This window comes from Diachasma alloeum, unplaced genomic scaffold (assembly GCF_001412515.2).
Source record: "Diachasma alloeum isolate Michigan unplaced genomic scaffold, Dall2.0 Dall_scaffold_00269, whole genome shotgun sequence".
Classification (NCBI taxonomy): Eukaryota; Metazoa; Arthropoda; class Insecta; order Hymenoptera; family Braconidae; genus Diachasma; species Diachasma alloeum.
Genome location: NW_021680408.1, coordinates 1,238,506 through 1,260,812, shown reverse-complemented (window position 1 = coordinate 1,260,812; position 22,307 = coordinate 1,238,506). Strand labels below are relative to the sequence as shown.

General features: G+C 34.3%; 3 protein-coding genes across 6 annotated transcripts; 1 reads left to right on the top strand and 2 right to left on the bottom strand.

Annotated features, from left to right (window-relative positions):
• Positions 1–4,043: 4,043 nt before the first annotated feature.
• Positions 4,044–9,101, bottom strand: LOC107037659 (KICSTOR complex protein ITFG2). The gene is made up of 6 exons (XM_015256314.1): positions 8,932–9,101; positions 8,184–8,388; positions 7,531–7,796; positions 6,156–6,742; positions 4,672–4,906; positions 4,044–4,606 (listed from the first exon to the last, which is right to left on the bottom strand). Exons 1-6 carry the CDS (start codon positions 9,076–9,078, stop codon positions 4,388–4,390), a joined length of 1,659 nt encoding a protein of 552 aa, XP_015111800.1. The 5' UTR covers positions 9,079–9,101; the 3' UTR covers positions 4,044–4,387.
• A 30-nt stretch (positions 9,102–9,131) lies between these two features.
• On the bottom strand, positions 9,132–11,508 carry LOC107037660 (mitochondrial inner membrane protease subunit 2). 4 transcript variants are annotated; one of them, XM_015256316.2, is made up of 3 exons: positions 11,423–11,508; positions 10,859–11,176; positions 9,132–9,336 (listed from the first exon to the last, which is right to left on the bottom strand). In XM_015256316.2, exons 2-3 carry the CDS (start codon positions 11,162–11,164, stop codon positions 9,133–9,135), a joined length of 510 nt encoding a protein of 169 aa, XP_015111802.1. In that variant the 5' UTR covers positions 11,165–11,176; positions 11,423–11,508; the 3' UTR covers position 9,132. The 4 variants fall into 4 exon arrangements, with proteins under 4 accessions (XP_015111802.1, XP_015111801.1, XP_015111803.1 ...); XM_015256315.2 differs by having other exon boundaries at positions 11,246–11,501; XM_015256317.2 differs by having other exon boundaries at positions 10,859–11,173; positions 11,246–11,501.
• Positions 11,509–13,691: 2,183 nt separating this feature from the next.
• On the top strand, positions 13,692–21,728 carry LOC107037682 (multiple inositol polyphosphate phosphatase 1). Its single transcript, XM_015256342.1, has 8 exons — positions 13,692–13,896; positions 14,898–15,026; positions 15,084–15,277; positions 15,938–16,057; positions 17,880–18,015; positions 18,513–18,723; positions 20,223–20,432; positions 21,380–21,728. The coding sequence occupies exons 1-8, from the start codon at positions 13,722–13,724 to the stop codon at positions 21,660–21,662; spliced, it is 1,458 nt and encodes a 485-aa protein (XP_015111828.1). The 5' UTR covers positions 13,692–13,721; the 3' UTR covers positions 21,663–21,728.
• The last annotated feature ends 579 nt before the right edge of the window (positions 21,729–22,307 follow it).

The window sequence follows — 22,307 nt, the reverse complement described above, 5'->3', positions numbered from 1 at the left end:
TAAATCAAGAATAACAATAATACATTTTTTTTAAATATGTAAAGTTCAATTAACTTCGAAACAAATAGAGACGAAATCAATTAATTCGTTCCTGTAGAAGTTCCATTGAAAATATTGTCATTGTCACTCCACAATTTTCGCAACAATTTCTAAAAAATCGATACACTTTACGATTACTAGAATTCAGAGTTAATTTTCAACGATTTCCTTCTCCTGGCAACCCTCAGCCAATTTATTCTTCATTAATTTTTTTTGTATTGAAGCATCAGCAATTCGACACTGCTTCTTCCTTCCTATAATGTTGAGAAGCCCACTCAATGCAACACGAACACCTCCATTCATTGATCCGAGGTACTATTGAAAATTTCAGAGATGTCACAAGATTCTTCTGGAGTATGAAAACATGAATCAAACAATGAAATAGTGAATAGGTGGGATTGTATTTCACTAGACACGTTTACAAACTCGGATGAGATGGGGACAATGACACTGTCTGCTGTATAGTAACAGCACAATGTCCTTTAGATTTTTGTAATGCTAATTATGATGAGTACCATCATGATCGCATCTCTTATAATTGATAGCGTTGATGAGTTTTTTTTGCAAGGAAAATATGTATGAGGTATTCCATGCCAAATGAGTCAATGGCTGACTCTCACCCTCTTGAAAATTTATGGCGATTTTTTCTACGATTGGAGGGCTTGAAAAACTATCTCTCAAATTTTTTTAGATTTTTTTGACAGCCCAGTTCGGAGATTTTTTTTTTTCAAATTGATCGTTTTTTTTACAATAACTCGAGTTCTACTCATCCGATTTCGATTTATTAGGGATCAAAATTTTACATTTTTCACCACCTATAAGAATGTTTTTTGTCCAAATTTTTTCCAATCTCTAGATGCTCGAAATAACGAATTTTCGAAAAAAAAAGTCGAAAAACTTGAATTTGGCTAATTATGTCACAGTTGATTATTTTAATTTTTTTTCAGTAATTCCTATAATCAAAAAAAAAAATTTGAGCCATCATACATGTTGGGTTTTGTCTTAGATCTATTTTATTTTTAATTTTTTTATTCTCAAAATTCCGCGAATTCTGTCAAAATATCCCAAAATATCATTGGTTGACTTTGATTATAAACAGTATGAAGTAAATTTAAACATATACCTATATATTACATATTTTTTTGATACATAATTAAAGTCGTCTTAAAGTGTTTTCACCAATTTTTCGCAATTTTAAAACGAAAAAATGAAAAAAAAAATAGATCCTGGATGGAACCCAATATGTATGACGGCTCAAAATTTTCGTTTTCATTATAAGAATTACTGAAAAAAAAATCGACCGTGACGTAATTGGCAAAATTCAAGTTTTTGAACTTTTTTTTCGAAAATTCGTTATTTCAAGCATCTGAAGATTGGAAAAAATTGAAAAAAAACTTCCTTATAGGTGGTGAAAAATGGAAAATTTTGCCCCCTAATAAATCGAAATCGGATGAGTAGAACTCGAGTTATTGTAAAAAAACGGAACAATTTGAAAAAAATCATATTTTGGAACTGGGCTGTCAAAAAAATCTGAAAAAATTTGATAGTTTTTCAAGCCCGCTAATCGTAGAAAAAATCGGCATCAATTTTCAAGAGGGTCAGGTTTAGCCGTTGACTAATTTGGCATGGAATACCTCATATATTTGTTTCAATTCAATTGCAATAATTCACGTATGAAAAAATTTTATAGGAAGTTTCCTTGCAGGAATTCTACTGAATTTCTGTCGGAATTTTGTGAGAATTCTATTGGAATTCGGTGAAGATCCTAGTAAATATTTTTTTTCTGATTCTGTAGAGTTTTTTTTTAATAACGTACAGCAAAGTAGCATCATTTTCAACAGAATTGACGCAAACAAATGGAACCCATTCATCTATTCCCAACAGAGCTTATTAAAGTCTATATTCATGAAAAATTCATGAAATTCGATTCCGAGACAAGAGGAAACTTTTTTCAATTTTCTAATCTCAAGTTTGGGACCTGAATAATATATTTTTCATTCACAAAAGTTTGAAATATTGCAGATTAATTAATAAGTAATTGTTAAAAGTTGAAGATTTCAAACGCTTCGAAATCGCTAATGACGCTGGACCAATCACAGAATGGCTCGAGCCGACCTAACCCAATCTTGAGGTGCGCCTCGGCCAATGGAGGACGACAGCTCCCCACTCTCTTCTTTTTCGCCCAATGAAGCGCTACCTGACCGTCTCCGCGACGTCATAGTCTAAAAATTCAGTAGTGATACGGTAAATCGGGTTAAGTCGATTTTGACGTTTGGTCAGTTTTTGATTAATATCTCGGAATCTAAGAGAGATAGCAAAATTGTTCTCATGACCTTTTGTATAGCCCTCAATGGGATCTACAAAAAAGGTTATGAAAAAAAATTTTCTATCTCTTTTAGATTCCAAGATATTTGTCAAAAAATGGCCAATAGTCCAAATCGACTTGACCCGGTTTACCGCTTCGCTACTGAATTGGCCTCGACAACTGCTGATTTTTAATTAATTATCATAAGACATCTAAGCAATATTTCTCCATAATTGTCGCCGTTTAACTATCCATATGTTACGAGGAATGTGTGAATAGAGGAATTAAAAAGAATTGACCTTCATGGAAGTTCCCTATTTGAAAAAAAAATGAAGAAAAAAGAGTACAAATCGCAGATTCGCAATTTTTAGACCATATTTAGTAACCCTAACACAAAAAAGTCTAAACTTAAATTTGAGCGATTACAAAATTTCCATTCGGAAAAAACGTGAAGAACTGAGGAATGAATTATTTGAAAAAAAATAATGTTCCTTTCAAGAAAACAATAATAACTAATTTAAAAATCTATTCTCCAACAATCATTTTTCCGGAAAATCATAACGAGTTTTTCGAACCATGAAAAAACTAATGTTTCGAAAATAGAGAATTCCTCCTCTTGACAATCAGTAATGGAAATCACGTGACGTCAGCCACAAGCAGCAGCCGAGGATCGTGCCCTCGTCACTCAACACCACATCATACTGAATCTGTCAGAAGTATGTCAAGTTGACAACAATACACTTGGCCCCCTTTATTTGGATCTTTTTTCCGTCCTTCCCACTGTGCGAGGCTCCCAGAGTGGGGGCTGAACCCATCGTGTTTTTGCCAGTGCAGGGTTGTACATTTGACACCCCTGGGGGCTCTCAAAAGACAGAAGTGAAACTGGAATGCGGTCATCTACCTTGAATGGATTGGTTTTCTATTTTTGAACATGTTTCGTGTTTTGAGACTAGCGATGCAAAATGACCATCATTTTTAGATGGCTTGATATGACCAAAAAGTGACGGTTGGTGATGCAGATAATTTCTAAGCTGATTGTTGTAAAAAAAAAATCTTTCTACGATGAGAAGACGAAAAATTGAATGAAATGTGGGGGTCACCATGAAGTGGACGTTTTAAACTTTCTTTTCGTGATTTTCATAATAAAATGAATCATGGCATCAAAAACAATATTTTTTTACCAATATTTTTTTTTGCAATATTTTTCATCTAAATATGAATAAATTAAAGTAATTAAAGTAATTTCATGTTTGAGTTTCAACATTGTTTTTACATTATTACGGAAATCATAATAATAGCCTGGAGTAGAAGGAAAAATTGCAATATGAATACAAGCGGTTGGAATAATAATAAAGTTAGAATAGTTTTTTTAAACAATTGAGAACATTTCCGATCAAATCTTTATTTCCAGATATTTTTTTCATCAGTTATAATACTGCATCATTCGAATTGGAAAATTTAGTTTTGAAGGAGAAAGAAAAATTGAATCTGCGATATCTCTATCAATTATTGAATTATAGAGCACCGGCCGCGCTCATTTTTCTTCTTTTCACTTGGATTTTATGATGAGAACATGAAAATAATACCAAAAGTTTTGAGGCAATATTTTAGGTCGGTATTTGGTAGAACCACTCATATATATGCATAATGACGGTCATAACTAATTTCTAATTTGTGCTATTCATCAATTAAAAAATACTTTCTGTAGAAATGCAAAATGACCGAAATTTTTATTTCAAAATGTACATTAGGCTGATACGAAATAATTTTCAATAAAAAATGATGAGAAAAATGAAGTTGCATTTATATAGATGAAAATAAAGCAGAGAATTCTCTTTCCACTGTTCAGAAATTTGCAATTCCATTGAATTTCCCGTAAAGTTTCCAATTTCACTATTTTTTTTCAACTGTTGGAATATGTTGGAATAGTTTATTGGAATAAAATTCCAATTTAAAGTAATCATCAGGATAAAATGATAAATTCTCTGTTTCTAAAATAATTCATAATTCTATTCATTTCATCATACAGTCCACGTACAGTCCCTATGATACATCCCAAAAATTTTTAGTATTTATGTCGAGGGTATTAATCCCGTACAGCAGGTACTCCCGCAATTGTTTATTGTTCTTCAGTTTTCCCTGATCTATTGCATTGCCAAGTGTCCTCTCCGCATCTTCCTCATTCTGCTCTGCAGAGAAGGCGAGAGGTGGCAGGCTCTTGACGACAACACTCGGAAGGAGGACGTCATAATACAAAGAAATCTGCAAGTGTGACAATCATTTTATATGATTCAACTCGAGGGGTCCTCTCCCCCAATATCACCCACCTTATTCGTGAACGAAATGTAAACGAGGCTGGGACTTGATCCACCTGGAGTCAAGCTATAGTTCCCAGTGCAGAACGACCTCACTGGCTCCTCAAACTGGAACCTCACGCTGTTCCTGTCTTGATCGAGAATGTAAGTCTGTCCGTCCCATGTGCAGACGACTATTTCATCAGCTCCATCAGCAGTCACGTCCAGACGACAGAGGGCGAATATCTGGTGGTCAACTTGCATAGCCCTAGATTGAGAGTTGAGTATTAATTGTTGGAGAGATGATGGAACATTCCGAAAGGTCTTGAAATTTTTTATAATTTTCATTATGGTAAAATGTGTTATTTTAGAGGAGAATATTGAGAGATGAAAAGGTATGTTGACATGTTTCCCTGAAAGAACTGAATATTCAACATGCAGCCAGAGGAACATTTTTTTTTAATCAAATAAAAATCTTTGTTTGAAATTTTTTACTTATTTCAAGAATATTTTTGTTACAAACGAATAAACTTGTTTACTTGTTTCAAGAAAATGATTTAATTATATTAAACAAACAATTTATTTATTTCAAGTGGAATTTTTATTAAATTTGAGTAAACAATTTATTTATTTTAAATAAATAGTTTTCTTATTTTAAGAAAATCACATTTTCATGTATGTTGTGAAAGAATTTCAAGAATGTGTTTCAACAATATTCAATAATATTCGTCGGCTATGTGGAAAAAGATACTGAATAAAATATTCGATAATGAATAATTTTCGGAAAGAATTTCAATGGACCATTTTGTCACTAATGAACTCTTAAACCAAAATGTAGGCTGACATTTTCATCTTAAATCACTGATTTTAGGGGATAATGTTAAAAGATTTAATTAGTAACCAACTATTTAATTAGTGGATTATTCAATCTACAATTTTCTCATGTTGTTAAAAATTCCACTTTTAATGATTATCTTAATAATTAATAACTTTATGGGAAAATGTCAAAAATCTTTGTTGTAGGTCTTGAAATACTAAAAAAAAGAAAATTTCTGAAAAAAAAACAGATTTTCGTCTGAAGGCAATCATAATCGAGAGAATCAACCCTATAATTTTTAAATTATTTCATCAAGATTCCAACGATTTTGGATCCAATGAATTTCAGATTTCTCAACAAAAGTATCGGTTGAAATTTTCTTCTAAAACTACTGAGTATCAAGATAATTTTCCATCTGTAGAAAGATCCACAAGTTCTGATATTACATTTGATCCCTTCATTATTGAATTATTTTAAAAAATCCTCGCATTGGTGTTTTGCATGAAATTTTTCTATTGCTGGATATGAAAATTAAATGAAAAATAAAAGAATTTTCTTATTCCAATGAATAACAAAAAATGTGTAAGCTATAGCCAATTGACAACGTCATGATTTTTTCAAAATAAAAAATACGTTTTTCAATATTTTTTGAATAGAAAAAAAAATATTAAAAAAATGTTATGTACAATAATTCACTTACCATAAAATAACCTCATCCTTGACCAGCATTATCGTCCCGTCCAGAGTGGCAAGGGCATAAGGCTTGCTCTCCAGAATTTCCTCCTCACTATTATTGTCCTCCACATCCTGAACCCCTTCCCTCTCTGCATAATTACTCTTCGTAAAATCTTCATAACTCGGTAGAATAGTTTTCTTATGAACTGTGTCGTATTCCCCGAGGACAACACTCCCACCGATCACATTCCCATCGACTTGATCAATCCCTGGCGATTCCACACGTTTCGATGATGCGAAATCCTCTGGCTCCAGTGGGCCATCACGTGAGAATTTCTTCACGTAAACTTCTTTGAGAATAATTTTGCTAGGGGACTCACCTGGGGTTGACTGTCTATTTTTACCAGGCTCAAGATCACCGATTATCTCGGTTGAGATGTTTGGATTTCGCATCCGGGATATTCCTAGGGTCTGATAGTCAATGCAACCCTCTGCTGTTTCACTTTGGATGGAGTCTCCTTCTGAACGACAGTCACCTGAACTGCATTTTATTCTCATGAAGGTGCCACCGGGCTGGGCAACGAGGAGAGTTGGAGTTCCATCATTCGTATGCTGAAATGTAATTTGTGTATTAAACATCTGGAATATAAAATATAAAATAAGATAAATAGGTAGGATAGAGAAATATCTAGAGCACGTTTTAAAGGGGAATTTCTAGAGGGTTTTGTCTGTGAAAAACGATGATATTCATTAAAAACTTCTGGAGAATGTCCAGCATCATCGTGAAATTACGTATCATTTAAATTTCATTTTTACTAATTTCAGTTGTTAAATTCAGTATTTGTACTTAACTTCAAATTGATAATTGTTGTATTATTTCCAGCACTTTTATATTTTTTACATTAGAATGCTTCTGGATATTTGTAATGACACGTTACAGGTACATTCTACATTCAGATATTCTGCAATAATTGCGTATAATTTAAAGAATTTGAAGCCTCAACATGATTGTTTCACTTTAAACATTAAAAGACATTTTAGAATTTTAAAAATTTCGAAAACTGAATTTCTAAACATCTTATATTTAAATTCGTGATGAATTGATTTGTATTTAGAATAATTTTCCAAAATTAGTTTCCTGATGAAAAAAGAGGTTTTTAAGTATTTTCATTTTTAATAATTTAAATAATGTAATAATGTAATTTATGGATTTATTCAATTTATTCTCAAGTAGTTTGGTCGACAAATTTGACAGTAAAATATTTCTAAATCAAGAATATTGTCAGCACGAAATTCGAACTGAAATATAGACTATTTGTCTCACCCTTGCCCAACAAGTGCAGTGATGAATGTAAGAATTTTTGGATTGGGAAAAAGATCGATAAAACTTGAATTTTCACCTGTAGTGTCACTGTCCCAATTTGATTAGCGCATTCCCACTTATTTAATCCAATAAGTTTCCCAGTCCCTAGATCAACGTTAGAGGACCACCTATATGACCTGACAACGCGGTCTGTCAATCCGATAATCATCTCGTTGGCTCCATCTCGATCAATATCAGCCACCAACACGATTTTTGTATTTGTTGGAATTCGCTGTGAGTGGACACATTCCATTTTACCAGACATTTGGTCGACATCTCCGGGATTATGATCGAATGTTCCACCTGTTTCAAGAGGTTTATTGAGTCATACAGACACGTATGAAGAAAATTAATAGAAAAACCGAGTGTTTTGTTCAAAAAATTCAGTAAAATCTTTTGAAGTTCCATTAGAATTTCTATTAGAAAATCCTATTTGTTTTTTACGCTAATTGTACGGAATTCTATATAATATTATGCAACTTTACCGTGTCATCTTATCGAGAAATGTTCGATAGAAAAAAGTGAATAGATTTTTAATTTTCTGTAAAATTTATTGGGCACAAATTTGTCAAGTTTTTTCAGCTCTATTTTTATTCGTTTCTCATGATAAATTCCAAGATATCATCTTCTCATTTAGACTTTAGAAACAAGAGTTGCAGGAAAATCTCCACAAAGATCAAACATAATTACCTTGTTTCGTATTATCGAGAGAATCTTTATTAATAATCGTAGAACTTCCATTGCTTGGATTGACAGGTCGTGGGCTGTAAAAAATGTGGACCCATCCATCCCCACAAATGACGACCAGAGCATTTCTTCCGTAATTGAATATATCTCCAATGGCAAGACAAGTTATCAGTCCGAGGCCTGTAGTTTTGTGCCAAATTTCTGAGCCCTAGAAATTTATAATCATCGAGGTTTATATTGATTTCATTCTATTGAATTCTGCATGTTCGGGGTAAAAAAAATATTCTTCAATCCAAAAAATATTATGTGTGATTTAAAACTTGAGATTGAAAAAAATTCGGATTGAAGAATAATTTTTATCTTCAGTGAGGATTCTAAGGCCTTAGGGATCGATTTTATAGTAAAATCTAGCTTATACTTCAGAAAAAAATATTAATCTTTAATCAAAAATATTAATTTCGGTAAATATTAAGAAAGAGGGCCCCACCACCGATCTTTCTGAAAACTTAACCATCGGATCGGTGGTGGGGGCCTCTTTCTTAACATTTACCTTAATTTCAGAATTATTTTGCTGCTGAAATGAGAAAATTGTCATTCCATTCAAAAAATTATTAATTCCCGCATCCTTAATTGAAGAAAACATTCTGTAATTTTATCATTTATATGGAAAAAATTATTTTCTTTTTCACATTTTCGATTCAAGAACATTTCTTTTCTTATTGTGCCTTTGATTTTGTCCTCACTCAATCACCTTGAATATGAATAAATCTCCTTTGGCAGTGCCGACAACAAGCTCATTATCTCCATCATTATCAACATCCCCAATGGCAAGTCCATGTCTGCAGACATTCCCAGGAATATCCCACTGTAGTCTGTCCACAAAATTTACTGCTCTCATTTCACCACTTGTCTTTCTGACTGTCCAACACTTCTATCTCATTGAATACAGATATTACGCTGGCTGTGGCTGTTTCGACACTCTCAGAGGGGTTCTGTGTTGAGGGACCAAAGGGTTCAGTTGCTGCCATCGACTCGGTGGCCAGACAATGTAGGTGGCCTTGGCTATCACAAGACCGAGGGACAGTGGACCGAATGTGTTGGAGTCCACTGAGTGACCTGTATTATCACCCTCTACCCAACAATGACCCTCTGGTACCTGAAATCATTGACATTAGAATAATTCCATGTTTTAAAAATGTAATGAAACGAATCGATTTCTGACATCTTCGAAATTTTAAGTTACAAACACCATCTCCTGACTTTCCCGCCTAGAATGACTCATTTTCAAGATAAATAGAGAATTAAAAGTCAATAGAATTAGATTTTTCTATACAATTTATTCTATGGAAATTGTTTCTATAGAAATTGCTTGGCTCAAATTTTTGAAGTTTTTTCGTTGGATTTTTCTGCTGAGAGGAGAAAAAAGGGTGAAAAACCGCAGGAAATTCATGTCGTGGAATTCCTATAGAAAATATCTCAATAGAAAAAATTGTACAGAAAGATGAAATTTTGATTTTTCTATAAAATAGTTTCTATGGAACATTTTTCATTTTTTTTTACACTTTCTATCTAAAAAAAGCGCTGTAAACCTGTGAAATTCTTCAATAGAATCGAATTTTTCTTGAGAAACTAATTGTCTATCGAATGCGCTAGGCTTTTCTATGGAATTTTGCATGCATGCATGCAGGACCTCCGTAAATTGAATCAATCATTTGCATAATATAGAAGCATAATACAATATAAGACAAAATGAATTAAAATCAAATAATTAAAAAAAACAAATAAGAAAACGTTATAATGGAATTCAACGTATAGACGAATGTTTTAATCAATTCTTTATGTAACATTACTGTTTTTCTATCGCAAATTTCATTATAGTAAGGACACGTATGAAAAAATTCAATAGAAAAATTTAACGAATTCGCTACAAAATTCCATTGGGATTCTATAACAATTCTAGGGAATTCTCGTTAAAGAAATATCGAATAGGAAAGAGTCAACAGATTTAGATTTTTTTGTTTGAATCATATAGACAAATCGATATATTTTTCTATATAGGGGAGTGTGGGGCAAACGGACACTTTAGACTTTTTAAAAATTATTCATAACTGAGAAACAAATTGATCAATTGAGCTCAGTTTAGGCTCGTCACAAAGGGAAAGAATTGTTCTTCATATTGAAAAAACAATTATTGAATTTTATCAACATTTCAACCCCTCATTAACATTTTAAAAAAGTCAAAAGTGTCCGTTTTACCACAACTTTCCCTAATTCAAACAAAAATATGGAAATCCATATTTTAAAAAAATCATATAGAAAATATATAGGTTTTTCTATATGATTCAAGCAAAAAAAAACGGAAATCTAGATCATATAAACGGAAAAATCGAACTCTATTGATTTTTTCCTATCAAATATCTAATAGAATCTGCGCAAAAAACAAATAGAACTTTAACCAGAATTCCGTAGAATTTTTATGGAATCCCCATCGAATTTCTCGAGAATTTCAATAGAAATTTTCCAACCAATTCGCTAAGGTTTTCTATTCAATTCTTTCATGCATTGAGTAAAGATAATGGACTACCCGCAAAAAATCCATTCTATTTGCTTATACTGAATGAAAGAATGAAATAATTCAATATTCGTATTTTTGACTGTATTTTGAATTATTCTCTCACCCTGAGAACCGAACTTCTGTATCCAATGGTCCCCACCTCGTCCCCCTCGAGCCCAATAACTCTCTTAATCAACTTCTGATCCGGATGCTTCGGTGACTTGAACGAAATAATTTCGCCGTAATTTATGTTGTAATTGTGCACAGCCCAGCAATTCAAGAAAACATAGTCATATTCCTTGGCATTTGGATTCAGTGCTGGTTGCATTGATATGCCCTCCACCCTTGCAACATATCCCACAGTGTTGACGAATGTCACTCCGATCGGTATTCCAAGTAGAATGTTACGTACAATGGAGTTCAGGCCCATTAGTTTCTACTGCTGAAAATTCCAGAAACAGGGGAATTTAATTAATTTTTGAAGAGATGGTTCAGTCCCTGGGGCCTTTACCGGTTCCAGATTTTTTCCTTTTCCATTTTCTCAAGGAATCTTTCATAAGGATCTTGTCACTTTGAGGTTATAGCCATGATAACTGGAGTAATTGTTTACGAATGATTATTCACCGAGGATTTTTCAAGAGAATTGTTTGGGGGTTTCTTAGTCGTAAAAGAAGTGAAGTTGAATTACGTTTTGATGAGCGTTTTCTTCAAACAAGGTACGATATTGAGGAAGGACGAATGAGGCAGCAGGAGCATGAAGGAACGAACTGAAGAATCATGGGAGTCGATTTATCTCGCACCACCGACAGCCGGGATATTAGTTTCGAAAACCCTCCGTTATCCACTGATAGTGAGTAGGAGTTCTGAATTACAAGAGCTGTGCACGCGCCTTCTCATCTCTTCACGTAGTGGCGCTTCGGTTTCAGTCTTAAGGGTGCCAAGTGAATTTGCCGATGACCTTGAAAATTGACGTTCACCAACAAAGTTATAATTTTTTAAATTTAAGTATTAGACAGATGGTGAACATCGGTGAAAATTTTAAAATTTTAGAACTTATGGATATCGAGAAATTAAATGAACAAAATCAGTCTTATACACGGCCTCTTATGGAGTTTTGATTAAATTGAACGTTTCAACCCCCTAGGAACTCAAGAAAAATTTGAAAAAATTTGAAGATATGGGGAATGATGTGTTCAATGTGATGGCGACAAAAAACAATGGGGTACCGGGGTGAATAAGAGAGATATTTCAACCCGCCGTACCCATTTGATCCCCTGTTTTCTCGAGGTTCGTCACGCGAAATAGAGGATTTTCCGCATTTATTTTCTCGATGTCTAGTTCGGGTTGCGGGTTTGAAATTTCGTCGGATGGATGAATACATATTCCTCCAATGATGGAGGGAAAGAAATAGTATATTTCTAACCTAGGGAGGGAAAATAAAGGAGCCTCAGCCGCCAGTGCGTAGACGAATGGCTCGAAAGGCGAGGTTGGTAAGCACGCGGCTGAGGGTCCTTTATTTTACTTCCCGTGGTTAGAACGCGATTTTCCGTCTCGGCGTAGGCGCAAAGTCAGAGTTCCCTCCCGCGAAGCGGGAGGGAAATGTAACTTTGCGCCCGCCGGGACGGAAAAATTTTTTTTGAATCTTTTTTCAAATTCACTTGGCACCCTTAAGCTTACGCTTATTCGAGATTTTTGAGATATTTCGAGATCAATTTCCTTTCTCCTTTTCACGATAAGAATAGGATAGGATAAATACAATATCAATTAATATGTTCATTTTGACACCATGACAGTGTTAATTTTCACTCTACTCGCTGTATTCCACTCCGGAATGAATCAACTTTACTGCGTACATTCACATCGGAAAACGGTGTGGACTTACTTTCACTCCGTTTGGTTTACACGGAGAAAAAATACATCGTAATTTTGTGAGAATCCTTTCAAAAATTAGTGTGCTGTTCACCAACGCTGGGACATAACAGGGAGTCATCGGAGAATTCGCATGTGGCACACTAATTTTTACGGGAATCCCCCGAAAAAGTGGCCGGAGTCCCACCAAAAATTAGGGTGCCACTTATTGCAGAATTCTGCAGTTTCACTGCGCGTTTTTTTGAGAGAATGTCCGATAAAAACAGTTTTATAGAAAAAATCAGTAGAAGTTTATCTTTCTATGCCATCGGAGCAAAATTCACTATTAATCTCGCACTTTTTCTCCTATTTAAGGTGAAAAACCACTGGAATCCAACGGTTTTCTCCATGTGTAACATGATAAAATCTTCCAAGTGAAGAATTCAGATATTTTGTTATTGATTTGAGGCTGAGTTCGCATGAGATGATGCAAAATTTTATTCCCAACTAATTTTTTTTATTTCCAGTTATTTTTATTCAATTTCTTATTTTTTATTTTTTTTTATTTTGTCATTGTATTTATTTTACTGATACCTGTTCCACAGAGAAAGCACCCTATGGTAGGGGAAATTCACAAGTTCCACCTACAAATAGAAAATGCAATAGGCTTAACAATTTCAAGTAGTAGAACACTTTCATGTTCCGCCGTTATACGAACTCAAAAGAAATTAATTCAAGCTTCCCAAACTCGTGCACCTCCAACTGGTTCGGTCCTATGTATTATCTTGCGAGTGCACAAGTGCCCACAGGATGCCTCAAAAAATCTGAAAAAATTTGAGCAGTCATATTTTTCCATATACAACCACAGGAAAAATCGGCAATATGATTGGCGATGGTGAGGGTTTTGACCTGAGTGAGTTCACATGGAATACCCCATATTCTTTTTTTTCACAACGGAAATAGTCCGAACGGACGTGCCGTGAGGGATATCTATACATACTGTCATTACTTTATACCTCCGATAAGAACAGGAATGGTCGTGTGAATATTCACCTTGTGTAGACAGCTTTGTGTAGAAAACGTTGTCATACTCACACGGGTCACAATATTAATGCAGCGGCGTTCTAGTGTGACAAATCATGGATTTCATTAGAATTCGTGCAGCAGCGTACGGTCTACTGTGGATGAGCTGCACGATAGCGCGAGAAATGGATTACTGTTTTGTGAATGAAACCGACCCTTATCGGAATTTCGGAGTTAAAACGCCGTATCGGTTTGCAAGCACTGGGACATTTGAACGGGTGGTAATACCAAGTAAGCTAATTTTTATTGGAAGAACATAAATAATTACTGAGATATGATATGAACAATTATCTGATAATTGCAATTCACCCAGGAGAAATGGTTATTTAAATTGAATAAATTTTATTCGAATCAAATAAATTGTCTATTTGATTCCAATAAAGGATTCATTTTATTCAAATGAAGTTTACTTAATTCAAATAAACCGTTGTTTCTGGGCGTCGAATCAATGAAAGACGCGCAAACCAATTTTATAGAAGAATTTATCGATACCACTAAAAAATCTATTGGATTTCTACAGAACTTTCATTTAAAATTCTATTATTTTTTTCTTGATTCTATTGAAGAATTGCTGTTTTTCATTGCGTTTTTTTTCAATGGAAATTTGCCGGCTTAAATTTTCCAAGTTTTTCTGTTTTGATTTCTTTAATGAGAGGGGGAAAATAGAGTGAAACGAATTTCGACAATTTATTTCGAGGAATTCCCATTGAGAATATCTCAGTGGAAAAAGTATAGAAAGATGAAATGCAACTGCTTTTTGATATAAATAGTTTCAATCGGACATTTTCTATAAAAAAAACTCGTGATAAAATTGCGGAATTCTTGAATAGAATCGGCTAAAAATACTTCTATCATAATAGAATAGAATTATAATAGAGTTAGATATTAGTACACAATAATAGAATTTTTAGAAGAAATTTCAAGCGAATTTTCTAGGTTTTTCAATAAAATTTTATTGAATAAAATCTATAATTTCACTAAAATCTATAATGAATAATGGATTGATTACCCCTCTAATTATTCGTATTGTTCAATTATTAACGTGACTACTCTCATGAATTCCACCTAGTTGATTTTAATGCTCCGATTGCCAGAAGAAGTCCATAAATTATTTTTCATCACGCTGTGACGAAAAGTGAACTTTTCGGCACGCTCCGCGTGCCTAAAAGTCCAATTTCTGCCACATTGTGATGAAAAATATTGTTCGAAATATACTATTATTTCTGCATAAGATTGTAAAGCCGTTCGACTCTGGATGTTAGCAAGACATGGAACGCGTTATCCGCAGGAAGAGGCGGTCGATCGATTACAAGAGTTGCATACCATACGTTGGAAAATCATGTACCATCACGAGAAAGGGAGTAAGTGCACTCGAAATCGTTCTAAGAACAATAACAAAACAATTTGTTTGTGGATAGTGGGTCGTTTGTGTGATGAAGACGTGGAAAACATCAGGAGATGGCACCCCCATCCGCATTTGACAGAACAAGACGCTAGCAAGATCACCGACGAAGGGTGGAGAGAGGGCGAGGAACTCGGAAAAAGGCTGAAGGACGCATATCCGGAACTTTTCCAGTCGTCAATTAAAGATATCAATTCTCATAATTATCGGGTACATTTCCTCGATAATTATCATAACATTGAACGTACGAGAAGAAACGCTGGGAAATACTAGGGGGCTACGCCCCCATAATCCTTATTCTGACCCTTGTGACCCTTAATCTGACCCATATGACCCTAAAACTGCCTTTTGTGACCCTCTTGACCTTTATTCTGACCCTTGTGACCTTTGATCTGTCACTTACAACCCTTAATCTGACCCTCGCGACCGTTATTCTGACTCTTGTGACCCTTATTCTGACCCTTGTGACCTTTAATCTGACATTTGTCACCCTTAATCTGACTCGTGATTCTTAATCTGAATCTCGTGACTCTTATTCTGACACTCGTGAATCTTATTTTGACCCTCACGACCCTTAATCGCACCCTTGTGACCCTTACTTTAACCTTCGTGACCCTTAATTTTGGAGTCTTAATTTCAAGTACCAAATTTTTATCACCAGAAGTCAATTTGGATTTTCATAATATAGAGTGATTATAAAAACAATCTGCTGTTGAAGCACAACATTACAGAATAATTATGACAAATATAAGTTTACTTATTTCCGATTAAAGTATCCTCTAAATAAATAGGATAATTTTAAATAAAGAGTTGTATCCGATTATAATGCGCCATTCTTCGGGCTATAATTGGAATATTTTTATGCTTCAGTTCAGATCTATAAAGGCTTCACGAAGTATCGTGAGTTTGCAAGCTATGATAAAAGGTCTCTTTGGTGATGAATCTGCTGTTGAACTCGTGCCGAATGAAAAAAGGGATTCTCTATTGCGAGTAAGATTTAACCCTAGTTTGGTCAACATACGCGAAACTCTGACTTTGGTTACCTCCGCGGGGATTCCCCGCCGTGTTATTCAGGCTTCAGCGTTGCCGAATCCACTCTATACTGCCCGAGCGCGTTTAGCGAGTTTCCGGCAACGTTGCGTGACGGGCAATTAGGGAGTTTTTGCAAAACTGAAATAGATGGCAACAGGGCGTTACCCTCTCCATCTGTCAAAGGCATTAAACAGAGATGGTTAGATGCATGCTATCCTTGTCTGATTTACTGAAAAGTCGGCGGCCACTTGGCGCCATTAGTTCGTGAATTGGCCGAACAATTCTCTCATTTCATTTGGGATGAAAAAACTCCAGTTCAGGCGTTGAGTGTAACGAGGAAAAATTAATTCAAAAAGGCAATGAAAATTATTCATCATTGATTATTTTTCCCGTGAATTCTAACTTTGATGAATGTGAAAAATTGATCCATCAAATTCTTTCTTCAATTATTTTTTGAAACAATAGCTTCTCGTTTTCGACGTAACACGCTGTTTCGGGCACGCAGAAACATATATTATTTACTACAAACGTTTGACAGTGACGACGATTTTCTTATTGGACATAGAATTTTTTTTTTCTGACTTTTCGCGATTTTCTGCAGATTTCAATCTTCTCTCTTCAATTTTCTCTTAAGATTCTGTGGTATTTTTGGACTTCCAGATTAATTATTATCAATAATACTAAACTACCAATTGAGCACAAGCCCAACCAGGTTGTTTTTACTCATATTCATTTTCGTTGAGAATTTATTTCAGATTTTAATCTTCGAAATGAAAGTTATGTTTATACTACTTTAGCATGGAAAAAAATCATTCATCTGTTGGAAATAATATTTTTTCTCTCGGAATTTCTGGAATTATGTTGTTCTGAAACTACCGTAATTTTTCCGGGCACTTTAATCGACTAAGTCATTTTTTAAAGGGGAGGACCCACATGAAATTTGAAGGTCTTCAGTTAATAAAAATAATTATCGAGCGATTTTTTATATATCATGGGGTACCTAAAAAACTAAGAAAAATTATGCACTCAACACGGAGAGAAATATTCAAGAAAAATTACGGAACATTTCACGTAATCCGCAAGCAAGATTCGTTTTCAGTGAATTTCTATAGGAATATAAGAGAATAAATCTGAAACGTTCAGTAAATTTTCGGGTCTGTCACCGAAAAAATACGAAAAAGTCACGTAATTTCTCTGGAAGTTGTAAAATCTAACAGAAACTTCAAGACATATTATGCCTCAGAACATCAAAATTCTTGGATGTTTAAGAATTTTGACGAAAAGTTCCGGAAAAATTACGGAACGTGTTAAAATCTCTCCCGCACGGTGACTTATGGCTAGCCGTGAGGTGTCGGACGGATGAGTAATTTTTACGAAACAGATCGTAGAATTTACGTGACGATTGACACTTTTTATTGAATTTTACTTTGCTCCCAGATTACGTCTCGAAACGTAATTTTTACGTCTTTTTTCTGGTAATTTTTATTGAATATTTCTCTCCGTGAATCCATTTTAAACGTAGTTTTTTGTGTTTTTGGCTTTGAAATCAAACTAGATATTTTTTCGATTATCTCAGTTAGATCATGGAAAAGGTAATTTTTTCGACTTACTCGTTTTTTTCCTTTTTTCATACCGTGTAAAAATCATTATTCTGCATTTGCATTTGAATATCAAAATAAATTGAAAATTTAATTGAAGAAAAACGACGTGATGCGGCGTTTCCCTGATGAGATGACCAATTTAGGGTTAAAATAGATCCTAGGACTTTCCAATTTTACAGCCTGATAGGAATTGCTATCGATGGTCCCACGCGGATAGAAAAACTGAGGTGCAACGTGATGAATTCATTCGTGGCCCTGAATATGCGGAACTGCAGCGGAATGTGAGTCGTCGAGTTGGATTCGACGTGTCCCCAGGTGAGAATTGAGTGATGAATAAATAAACTCGCTGTCTCAATGTGAACAATTCATTAGTGACATGGTAAAACCAGATGACGTATGAAAAAATTTCGTAGAAAAAATTAGTGTTTTCTCAATCTAAATATTTAAGAATGAGAGATTTCTCATACACTGAGCGAAAAAGGAACAAATCTTCAAACAGCCCCGCGGGATTGGCACGCGGACGACTCGGGTTCGNGGGGGGGGGGGGGGGGGGGGGGGGGGGGTTCATTTTTGCTTGCACAGAGAATGAAATTTTTTTGAAGAGACTAAATCTATTTTTGCAATAAAAATTTCCAATCTCGGCGCACGCTTCGCATTTTTGGCAGAAAAAAAAATCGTATTTTGATCATTTTTATCAAACACTTTTTTTAGCAATTAAGACTTGTTTGAGAACTCTGCTGTTTTTTCTCTCAGTGTAGTTGAAAAAAAAAATTTCTTCATTTCGGTCATGAATGTACGAATTTCCAATGCAGCAACCATTCACAACATTCAAGACATGTGCCGTTTCGAGACAGCATGGACCCGCGACAAAGTATCACCGTGGTGTGCAATATTCAGTAAAGAAGAATGGAAAATAATTGAGTACATCGATGACATCCAGTACTATTACTACTCAGGATATGGAGTTGCCTTGAATAGTCTGATCGGTTGTTTCCCAGCGGAGGATCTCATCAATCATTTCCGGTGGAATTTGTTGAACTGTAAATATTTCTGTTGGGAATTGGTGAACTAGGATAAATTCAACTTTAACTTTTAAAGATTTTTATTAACGTCAATGATACAACAACACGGAGAGAAATATTCAATAAAAATTACGTATCTTTTCCGTAATTCCGGAGCGAAATGTGGTTGTAGGAAATTTTACGGAACTGTCTCGGAATTTTTTCGGAGCGTTCCGTAATTTTTATCTGAATCTCCTGTGAAAAATCACGATACCGTCACTTAGATTTTCTAAGTCGATTCCGTAATCGGTGAGTGAATTGTGAGTTCTGTAATTTTTACTGAACATTTCTCTCCGTGAAGGCAGCAGAGTGTACAGTGTTAATTTATGGCTATTTTACATGGTTTCAGCCCTCGGGCTTCTACTCATATGAACCTTTAAGGATGCCAAGTGAATTTGAAAAAAGATTCAAAAAAAATGTTTTCTTTCCCTCCATCATNATATATATATTTCACATGTATATATATCATCGGTGAAATTAATAAATTCTGTCCTTTTATGGAGACCGATTATTTTAAAAAATTGAAGATAATTAATTGAAAATGAAAAATTCTTTATAGATTCTTTTACTCTACTTCGCTATTCACTTCAATCATTAGTCGAATTCTCTTTGATTCATTATCAATATTTATAAGGTATTCATGAGAAAATGAAATTTAATGAATTCCAATTCTTCATTTCAACAAATGAATAGATCAGCGCGCGCTTTCGCGCGCGCATAGATCTCGNTCTAAAATTTTTAAATTGTCACCGATGTTCACCATCTGTCTAATACTATTTTAATAAAAAAAATTATAACTTTGTTGGTGAATGTCAATTTTCAAGGTCATCGCCAAATTCACTTGGCACACTTTAGGGTATGGGTTGGGTGAAAACAAGGTTTGAGGTGGGAATGGCTACACCGAGAGAAATTGTTTGGAAAAATTCTAGTGCTAGCACGGGTAAAGAANCTCGTCCTATTTACTAAAGATGAAAAAAACGTGAAGTTGTTTTATATCGAAATATCTCGAAACTGCCTGACCGCTAATCCTTAACTCTGGTTAGTCAATATGTGACAAAAGAAGTTAGTCACAAAAAAAAACACGCGGCATTTTCAAATTCTTCAGTGACATAATTCCAAATTCTTCAGTGGTAAATTTTTTTTTCACGTCATATATGTATATATATATATATATAATATATAGNTGGATTGTGATTTTTTCCAGTACTCGTACTGGAATTTTTCTAGAAAATTTTTCTCCATGTATGGTATAGAGAAAAGCAGGCAAAAAACCCTAATTACTAGGATAAATGCATGTTTTTCCAAAAAAAATTGTTTTGCTAAATCGCTTCCACAAATTGACGGAAAGCGATTGAACAAAAAAAACGCATTTTCGAAAAAATTCACTTATCCTAGTTTACCAATTCACCACAGATTTGAATCTTGAACATGTCAATAATTGCAATTTGTCTTTTGTGGTAGAGAGTCTGAAAAGTCTGGAACGCAGAAGGGCCCGAAGGGCTTCTTTTACATGAGCACCTCAAGGGTTTTGATGGATTTCTTCCACGCAATGGGAATCGCGAAAGACTCGGAGCATTTATTATCAAATAATTATGGACGCATGGCAAATAGAAAGTGGAGGACATCCTCAATTGCACCTTTCTTCGCTAACTTCATTGCTAGTTTCTACAGGTATGGACGATTTTTTGACATTTTTATTTTAAGGACGAATTGACCAAGTGGGAAATTGCTTCTGTCTTCATATAGCATGGCTATTTTGCTGGTAAATAGTGATGCATCGCATTTGAAAAAACCATCAGAAAACTCCCTTTCAAAGAAATTCATGAAAAATTTGAAATTTTCAAATAAATCTAAATAACGATTATTGCTATCGCCTTCGTCTTCCAACTGATTTCAGAATTTTTTTAGTTAGTGAAAAACCAGTAAAAAAACAATTTTTGAAAAAATACAAAAATTGAAAAAAAAATGATAAATGGATTTAATTTTAATTAATAGCGATAGATGGGGCTCAACAATACCGACTTTTGAGAAAAAAAGATTCAATTCCATCGATTCATTAGTGAACAATCGAAGAAAAATTTATTTACATACGCACGTATGTACACACGGAGACAATATTAAATAGTTATCGTAAAAAAATAATGTTTGAAAATTTTTAAAAATTTTCAAAATTAATAAATGAATGAAATTGTAATTAATGGCGATTGATAGGGCTCAACAATAGCCATATTTGAGGGACAAAACATCCGAATCCATCGATTCATTAGCGAACAATCGAAGAAAAATTTCTTTACATATTTATTTTACCACTTTTCACTATACCGACTCGCAATTTTTACTACTTTCGACAGTAAATTTTGAGTGTAGCGTACAAAATAATTTTGTAGTTTTTCCGTGCACACATATTTACTAAAGCGGTCTAAAAATAGCAATTTTCGGACTTTTTGGATCATAATGGGTCGATATAACGCCAAAAATGCAAAACTTAAATTTGAACGATTTCAAATCGATCAAATTCAGTCAATTCAAAAAAAAAACCCTGTGAATTTGACAGTCAAATTTTCGATTACAATGCTTCCGGTCGGAAAAAAAAATTACAATCAATTTGAAACTTTCAGATGCAGTGACCCTGGCTCCCCCCACAAAGTCACTTTCCACTTGAATGAAAAGCTGATAATGTACGAAGGCTGTGAACAAGGCATTTGTGATTGGAACTATATAAAGGAAAAACTGGAAGAAACAGCCTCCAACTGCGCTGAAAATTGTTACTGGAGCGGAAAACCAGCGCCGGAAGATGAGCGAAGTATTTTTCTGCTCATAATTGCGCTCTGTGTTTTAATCATTATCTGTCATCGCGGCATCGCACGTACATTACACAAGCTCATTCGATGTAATTGGTAGTGTAGTCATTAGTTTTACGTTTTTAGTATTCAATACTATTTGATTTGAATCAATGACTGCCGAAGTTTGTCTCCCATTAGCATTTTCTGCATTTGAATAATAAACATATGTTACCTACGCATATTTATTGGGATCCAAAGTTCTTTCGTCCATTTTTTTGTCCAGTCAAATTTTCACCTAATTGTTTTAAAAAAAAGCATCCGGGTAAATCGTATAAAATATTTATGTAGTTTATTTATAAAATCATGGAATTTTTTTATGAACAAGTGACAATCACCGGACTTTTCTCTAAAAATATTTTAAACATTTCAATTTTTTCAAACAATTTCGACTTCAAAAAACGATTACTATCAACAAACTTCTTCACAACAATTTGTCTCGATTATGTCAACAACTTTTGTCTTTTACAGTTTGGTACAGATCACACTATAGATTCAACCATTTTCAATCATCAAATTTGTCAATTAAAACGCGTGAGAAAAATAAATAAAAAATCAGGAATATTCAGGGTCATTCAAATTACATTTTGCCCAGAATTTTTTTTTTCATCACGCTGTGCGAAAAAGTAACTTTTTAGGCACGCTTCGCGTGCCTAAAACGTCCCTTTTCCACACATTGTGATGAAAAATATTGTTCGATACTCGT

What these genes read in the sequence shown, in the direction of transcription:
- LOC107037659 (XM_015256314.1), bottom strand. Translation starts at nt 9,078, where the DNA reads ATGAGAGCAGTAAATTTTGTGGACAGACTACAGTGGGATATTCCTGGG. An exon ending in TCTCGATAATACGAAACAAG is followed by an intron (nt 7,797 to 8,183) that starts GTAATTATGTTT and finishes CTCTTGAAACAG; the next exon opens with GTGGAACATTCGATCATAAT. An exon ending in TTGGGACAGTGACACTACAG is followed by an intron (nt 6,743 to 7,530) that starts GTGAAAATTCAA and finishes ATTACATTTCAG; the next exon opens with CATACGAATGATGGAACTCC.
- LOC107037660 (XM_015256316.2), bottom strand. Translation starts at nt 11,164, where the DNA reads ATGGGCCTGAACTCCATTGTACGTAACATTCTACTTGGAATACCGATC. An exon ending in ACAGAAGTTCGGTTCTCAGG is followed by an intron (nt 9,337 to 10,858) that starts GTGAGAGAATAA and finishes CAATGATTTCAG; the next exon opens with GTACCAGAGGGTCATTGTTG.
- LOC107037682 (XM_015256342.1), top strand. Translation starts at nt 13,722, where the DNA reads ATGGATTTCATTAGAATTCGTGCAGCAGCGTACGGTCTACTGTGGATG. An exon ending in TCAATTCTCATAATTATCGG is followed by an intron (nt 15,278 to 15,937) that starts GTACATTTCCTC and finishes TTTATGCTTCAG; the next exon opens with TTCAGATCTATAAAGGCTTC. An exon ending in TTCATTGCTAGTTTCTACAG is followed by an intron (nt 20,433 to 21,379) that starts GTATGGACGATT and finishes TGAAACTTTCAG; the next exon opens with ATGCAGTGACCCTGGCTCCC.